Source organism: Prorops nasuta, unplaced genomic scaffold (assembly GCF_024137725.1).
Source record: "Prorops nasuta isolate Cenicafe-Biocafe unplaced genomic scaffold, Cenicafe_Pnas_1.2 PNAS00015, whole genome shotgun sequence".
Lineage (NCBI taxonomy): Eukaryota > Metazoa > Arthropoda > Insecta > Hymenoptera > Bethylidae > Prorops > Prorops nasuta.
In genome coordinates this window covers 3112078-3120106 of record NW_027116812.1, presented here as the reverse complement: position 1 = coordinate 3120106, position 8029 = coordinate 3112078, and the positions used below count along the sequence as shown (strand labels likewise).

Sequence of the window (8029 nt, the reverse complement as noted above, 5' to 3'; positions counted from 1 at the left end):
ATTTTGTAATTATATTGCGCGCTTCGGTGCAGTATTTAAATATTATCAGCGAACATGTGCTTAAGGGACTAGGTTGTTAGTTATCACGAGCATAGAAATATCCAGAATAAGCTTAATTAATTGCGTTATTTTTGTCTCATTATTTCGCTTTCTATATATAATTGAACTTTTATCAAGAAGGCAAACTTAAATAAGAGTAGGATACTCTTGTCTTAATATGATTCTAAGTAGCTTGAAATTTTAAGATACAATGTTACTTCTTTCCTTTAAAAAAGCAAAATTTATAAACAAATAATTTTTTTTAAGCAACAAAGACATCCCCCCTTGGTCCTTGGATGGATGTTTCTTGTATTGCCTTTTCTACCCGCATCCAATCTTTTTGTTACGGTGGGATTCGTAGTAGCAGAGCGACTTTTATACATGCCAAGGTAAAGTAATTTTATTGTTACTTTATTTAATAATTACAGTTTTCGTAATTAGTTTTAAATAAGTGATTTGTATTTTTTAGCATTGGATGGATATTATTGGTGGTTTATGGGATCCAAGTCACATGGACTGCAGTGCCTCGACGAAGAAGTCTCATCACTGTAGGCGTAGTTCTTTTATTAGTTTTAGGATGTTACAAAACAGTTATCAGAAACAAAGACTGGACGTCTAGAGAAACCTTATTGAGGTAAATTAATTTTAACAAATTACTATATAATTGAGAGAAGAAAGTTTATGTCCATTTTGGGTGTAATTACTATTAGACATTGATACAGCAATCCATTTCCAATATAACTTAGCTAACATAGAAAATGACGAAGGTTAGGAAGCTGGGGGAATATTCTTGCCTGACCCTGGATCTCGTTTGTTATAGAGCGGGCTTGCGGTCTCTTCCCCACAACGCCAAGATGCATTACAACTTTGCAAACTTCCTCAGAGATACGTCCCAGCCGAACCGTGCTATCCTTCATTACCAGCTTGCTCTTTGGTGAGTACATAAAAAAATCATAATAAGAGTATTTACATTATTTTTATTTGTATTTTTAAGGATACAAAGAAAGATGCACTCTTTAATTTTGAGAGACACTGTAAGAAAAGGTTGAAAAAGAATCTGAAATCTTGAAAAAAGTTGTATTTTTATGACTTTTATAAAAGGAACTCAGTGTTCAATATCGAAGGTGTGCCGTATCAAGAGGGTAAAACTACAAGAGGTTTACTTGCAACACCAGTCTTTCGATAATGAAAATGCTGTTTCCCCTTTCACGCCAGTTCTTTTGAAGTCGGCTAACAGTACTCAACTACGTGTGCTTTCAAAGAACGAATACAAACGCTTTACTTCCTGAATGGAAGAACGCTTTCTTTCTTCATCGCGCAACACATAGAAGAAGACTTACCTGCATAACGATCGCCATGCAAATTATGGTCCTTGCCTCTGCTCATTTTATGAACTTTTTAAATGAAAACTTTTTCAATAATGGATATCAACTTACGAGAAAAATGTCCATTCCCTATCTCAGAAAAGAACAGAACAAATAGGTTAAAATCTGATAGTTTATTAGACTGATATCCATACCTGCTAAAAAAACACTAGTTTTTATAATGATTACAGTTATATCAAAGAAGTAATATATTACTTATAATACACGCTTTTTAATGACAAATTTTATATAATACAATGAATTCATATCAAGAAACAAATGTTTGGCAAATTGAACAGTACACTTAGATTCTTGGCAGTGTACTGCAAGTGCATTTGGTACTGGGGCTTCTTAAATTTATTTTTCATTTCTGCTTATATATACGTACTGAGTGTATATGCAGAAAATATTATGTTTCGAGAAAGATTCTTTATCGGTGTCATAACACAGTATTGGCGCCGTAAATTTTCAATTTATCGCCACGAACAAGCTCACGACGTACGCCAATTTTCTTCATATCTGGCGCTGGCAATGTCGTTCACCTTAACCAACAATTTTCAAGCTTTCTCTTTGTTATTGATTAGAAGAAAATAAAAGTCTTGGTCTGCACGGTATTAATGACGCATGGAATTAAGATTATATTTTATAATTGGTTTACATGTTATCTATTATTTGTTTAAATTATTGAATATTCCAACTTTTTTATATTTTTCTTGTAAAGAAAATTCTACACGCGAGCAAACAAAATCAGAGCTATGTAAGCTGCAATCGAGACCAACTTCTGAATCGTTCGTTATGCTTTTAAGCTATAGTAGACGTGCATTGGCGCAGGGGTAAAAGTAATCCAACCATGAGAATAGCGTCTACCAGCGCACTAAAATGCAGGGATCCAATTAAGTAATTGAAGCACAAGTGCGTGAGGTTAAGTCAGCAAAACCCAAGCACTCTTTCGCGTCGTATAATTTATTTTTTCTTAATCGTTGAGAGTAGAAAAATTATAAAAGTTATATAATAAATAGAGCATGAGTGGGAAGAAAAGTCAACTAGAAGGAAATTAATGAAATTATCCATTATAAAGAAATATAATAGAATGTAACGGTTTAGTATTTGCTCATAAATCTGTGATAGTGAAGTTTTTTTAAGAAAGGAATGAATCAATAATATTTGTTAAGTACTGTTAATGTTACTAACGTAAATGAAGTGATCAAACAGGCAATTTTTATCAAATGTTTATCTAGCTACTGTTTGAACAGCAGGGGCGCGGGTAATCATCAGTCTCACGTTTGTTCTCATAATCGATGCATCGCTTGTAAATAAGAGTTCTGACGAATGGTATATTATTAATAGAGGAATTAAAATTGACATGTGTAATTTTAAATTGATTGCCCAAAGAAATCTAGAGTTTACATGAATGATTCATCGACATCGTAGGTGTAAACGACGCAATTAGAGGAAGGTGTTTAAACGAGAAAAGAGAGAGATTACGAACAAAAGAGAAAGGGTTAGTTTTGAGTTAGCTGTGATCAGATCTTATCGACTGACTTGGACGTTCCTTCGATTTTCTCTCCTAACTGGACGAACGAGCGCGGAACGTCTCCTCTTGCCATTACTGGATAAACGTTGGGAAACGCCCATCGCTTAATGGGCCTTCGAGAAGAGAAATGTCTCTCCGATCGTTTTGCATGTGCATGCAAGAACCGCCGATCTTGATCGTAATCCCGAAACGAGTCTCAGATCGATCGAATGCGATTCATGAATTTCCCGTTTCCTTTGTGCTGCCGGCTCGTTAGCTATACTCCCCCTTCCCTAGTCTCTGTCTCCGTCTCTCTCTCTCTCTCTCTCTCTATTGATATGTAGATGAAAATTGTACCAGCACTTGTCACAATTATTGAACATATATACGGTAAATCAATACATCTGTTTACCTCTATGTACCCGAAGAAATGTCTTTATTGCAACCTTCCACTGTTCCGATTAACGAATGATTTCATCATTCTCTGCATGAGTAAGCATCCGCTAATTTTCATACTACCCTTGGTTTACTTTTTATGCTCATATGCGATAATTACGAGGAGCGATAATGAGATTTTGCGTATAATCAGACAAAATTGCAAAAGTCGCGATAACGGTGTATCCCCAACAGTGCATATCTTATTCGTAAATTCGAACAACGCCGCAGGAATTATCGGCAATCATTTTCTTCCATATATACATGCATCGGCAGTTATCGAGTTTCGTCGATCAGACTGTGTACCAATAAACCGCACCGACGGCATTATTACGAGGTAATTATTTCAGACAACCAGTCCATTCTCGCGTAGCATCCAGCAGTGTGTTATAATGGGGTAGGCAGTGTACGAGTGAGGGAGAGAAAAGGGTAGTATAGCTCTTGTAAAATAGGCAAGCTTAAAAAAGCATCCTCCTTTCACAGACATCACCATTCTCTCTCTCTCTCTCTCTTCCCCACCCCCCTCTCCCTCCAACTTCTTTCCTATATATGCAAACTCGCAACAAACCAACAAAAAAGTTCTAATTAACCCCATTTCTAATAGAGGGGAGCCTTTCTTTCTTTCCTTCCTCCACCCACCATCATCAGCTCGCTTGCTACATTTTTTGCTTTCGAGTATCCTTATCGACACTCGAAATCAAACTGATTTTACTGTGACTATAAAAAATGGCATTTCTCGTCAGAAATAATATTATTTCAACTCAGGAAAGCAGAAAAACAAATAATTGAGTACTTATCGAGAGAACGCGAGGCGGAGGGAATATAAAAGTGCAAAATATCCTTATGAAAAGAGCATTCGCCGCTCGTTAACTCGTTTTGTAAAGTGTCGCGTGATCCTGCCAATCAGATATGTCATTATATCGCGCGCAATATTTGTCCGTAAGAATGCAATCACGCTAAGTATAAAGCTATGGACGCCCACACCGCTAGGAAGAGACGAGAGTCAAGCAGGATGGGGGGAGATAGGTATCTGAGAGTGAGGTGAAGCAAGCAGGGAAAAATGGCGTACTCGATGCAACTGTGAGGTGCAGACAGATGAAAATTGCATTTCATCGGAATAGCTCGTTCGGCTCTCATCCAGTTCGTCCAACTCGCTCACTTGTGAATTTCATTTCTAGGCTGAGCGTGCCCATACAAGCGAGCACCACATTTCTCACTCCCTGCACTCTTCCTAGCCTCGTCCACCTTTCATCACCACCATCCAATAGTATCGACTTAAATCGCTACAATATTTTCTAACTAGTTTCTCCACTGAATTTCGCGTAGATTTTCTCAATTTTTTTTTTTTATAAATTCTTTTCGCGTCTTATATTCCTCGTTATCAGTTTTCGAGTAAACTCAAGTGTTTCGTTATTCGCGAAAATTGTGCGTGCGCGTGTGTGTGCGTGAGCGCGTATGACAAGCATATTTATATGTGTGCAAGGTGCTTCATGTACATAATACGGGTATGTACCCCCTAAGGTGTTACAAACTAATATTTTGTAAACGAGAGGTGACTATATATAATTACGGAATATGCTATCGATTATTTATTTGAAAAACATTCTAATTAAGCTTATTGTATATTTGATTTTTTGTTTCATATTCTTGTTACTGCTTTCAGCTATTTTTTGATTTTAATATCAGACTTTTAGCGGTGTGTACTAATAAGCACACACAGTTGTTCCGTTCATATTGTTTCAAACTCAAATCTCTCGTAAATGCTTTAGGATTTCCATTAAAAATCAAAATTGACTTTGAAATGACATTTACAAATGATCTCCGGTAAAAAATAACAAATAACGTCATATTCCTTTCTCTCTCTCGGAAAAACAAATTTTTATTTAAAGCATTTTTCTCTTAAAATGTTCCTGTTATAAATAGATTAACGTATAGCTACAAAAGAAGATTATTATAAGACCGAAAGAATTCATCAAACTACGTTTAAATTTTTTAAATATATTTTCGTACACGGTATACCATGGAAACTCTCTATAAAGAGATAAAATGATTAAACGATTACAATTTTACGTCGGCGTTATGCTGCGATATATTTACGATAATGCGTCATTTGATTGCAATTTTACGGCGCCACAGTTTTAGTATTATTCCTCTTAGAACGTAAAATCGAGAATGTCACAGGTATATAGTATAGGCTCTCCGTGTATCGAGTAATAAATCAAGCTTCAAGAAAATCCCTTGAATACATTGATTCGTGATAAAATTTTAGTGAACGATTGAGAATTGCCAAGTCAATTTTATGCTCGAGATTTGCATTATCACATATACATAGTATATTTATAGATAGTTTTCCTTCGAAAAGTGTTATTTTGTATTGCCGTAGTTAGTAACTGAATTTTATAAATGTTAGAATAATCGTGGTGAGATAAGAGGGAAAAAAGAGAGAACGAGAGAGAGAGAGAGAGAGAGAGAGAGAAAATAGATAGAGACAGCAGAGAGCATTTGAAAATGCAACCGCCCAACCAGATAGCGTATGATTGCGGCAAAATTCCATCGTATTCTGTCATGTGCATTCACGCAAACTCATCTGTCTTTTTACTATTAATTGATGTTTCATTTAATAAATGTCATCCTAGGCGTACTGTGATTCCCATAAATTTACAATAATTTGTGCGGCCCATGGTCGTTTTAAAAATTCAGTGTTTACCAAATTTCACGATTATTTGCCTTTGGCAAAATAATTCTGTAAAGCTTAATAGGAAGGAAGGAAGAATAAAGAGCTGAGAAAGAGAACTAAATTCGATAGATTTTTTCATTTAAGTTTGTAACAGGCATGGCTCACTTCGGCGTGCCAGAATTGAAGTGAAGTGTTTAACGATGAGGATCGAGGGGGAGTGAGCAACGTAGCCAATTTATTCACCAACGTTTCCGACGGCTGAACAATGCAAGGACCCCCCCCCCCCCCTCCATCTCCCTCTCTCTTCCTCTCTCTTCCTCTTTCTTCCAATGTATATATATTTCACATTGATCCTACACACTCCTATGTGCACAATGACAAGGCTTGGAACCTCGATTGTCTCATGAAAACAATGATATTTATTCAAAGCACCAATTCGAAAGTGGAATCCACAATTCCCGATTTCCTATCTACTTCAAGATTTTTTCTTTTCACTTCTCATAGCATTTCATTTATATACACCCTTTCATCCGTTTTTATTCTCTCCTCTGGTATTCTTCGATTCTTTACTGAGTTTTTTCTTTATACCCTTTTTATTACCATTTTTGCAACGAACCACAGTACCCCTTCCGTCTCCTCCCAGTAACTTTACGATTCGCCGGCGCAGTAAAGCTGGTCTACCGAAAATTACGGCCAGAATGTCTGCAAGAAAGCCAAGCTATCTAGCTCTACTACTAGTATCGTGACTTCGAGGCGGACACTGTTTTATGTTGAATGCTCTTACCAATGCATTTCACTCTCGTACTGCTTTCGAGTACACACATTTTTCTCCCATCAATCTAATTAATTTATATGCTCATCACAAGTGATACCGCCATTTCCTGTCTAGGATATAAGTCCAATCATTTGCCATATAGCTGAATTTTACGCATACCTACAAAAAAAATCTAGCTGGGCAATAAAAATTTGTGTCTCTATGAAAATTTCAATTAGACTCCACGTTTTATTTCCTGGCAATTTAAAACTCTCCAGCAGAATGTCTGAAGTAAGGAAGGGCTATCCAAAGGATGCATGCTGCCGCACTTTATCTCCTTCTTATAAATGAAACAGGTTATTTATTATCCAATAAAGAGATACTCCGACACCCCGGGTGGGTACTTCATGGGGGTAGAGAATCGCCTGACGTGTAGATATCGAATTTTCGTCGACTCTCCACGGACATCGTGGACATACAAGCCATTTTTATAAAAAAAGGCCACTTTAAAATGTCGTTTCTGCGTAATATTTGATTTCCCTATCAAGTTACATATATATTCCATATGAGTTTTATACGAAGAACAGTTAAGCCAAAAACCGTGGATGGAGACAAATACTGAATAAAACATTTTTTCTTTATTTTCTCTTTCTACAAAATACAACAGAAACGAGAGAATGAACAGCGCGGAAAATTTCGATTGAAAGTTTTTACGTCCGAATAGTGGAAGAGCAGATTTATTCGCTAGTTTTAAAAAATATTTCGTTAAACGATAGCCACTGGTTCTTTCGAGCAAATATTTAGAACGAGTTTTCGATGAGAATCCCGTCACGTGACTTAGAATCCAAGCAGTCGTGTCGAACGCTAATTTTTCTCGACTCCGAAATGGCTGTTTCCACTTAAAGTGTCCGTACGTAATTGAAAAGCCAAGGATTTGTAGTGGAAAGGTTGATTAAAAAAAAAGTCTCTGAAAAAAAAATTGTTGTTGCACGTTTTAGATAACGGTATCTGATTCTGATTTAAGAAGAAACAAAAAGTGGAAAAAAAGTTCTAAAGGTGTTAAAAAGAAATTTGAGAAAATAGAATCTCCTTCTGACGGATCGGCAATGAAGAAGTGTCGTGTCTTGAGTTTTTCATCGGCCCTTGAACTTTCTCAGGAGGATTCTCCTCCTGACTACCCGTAATTGATCCTATTACAGTGTCTTTCAAACAACTCCGATTTTCGGGGTGGCTGCTCACCTTATGCC

General features: G+C 36.5%; 1 protein-coding gene across 3 annotated transcripts in view; it reads left to right on the top strand.

The window, feature by feature from the left end:
* LOC136778948 (protein O-mannosyl-transferase TMTC1-like) overlaps positions 1 to 8029 on the top strand; it is a 120244-nt gene that overhangs the window by 102067 nt on the left and 10148 nt on the right. For all 3 annotated transcript variants that reach the window (XM_066736164.1, XM_066736166.1, XM_066736165.1), the window contains 3 exons: positions 307 to 428; positions 509 to 673; positions 860 to 973. In XM_066736164.1, coding sequence (XP_066592261.1) covers positions 307 to 428; positions 509 to 673; positions 860 to 973 — 401 coding nt within the window. The remainder of the gene's footprint in view (positions 1 to 306; positions 429 to 508; positions 674 to 859; positions 974 to 8029) is intronic.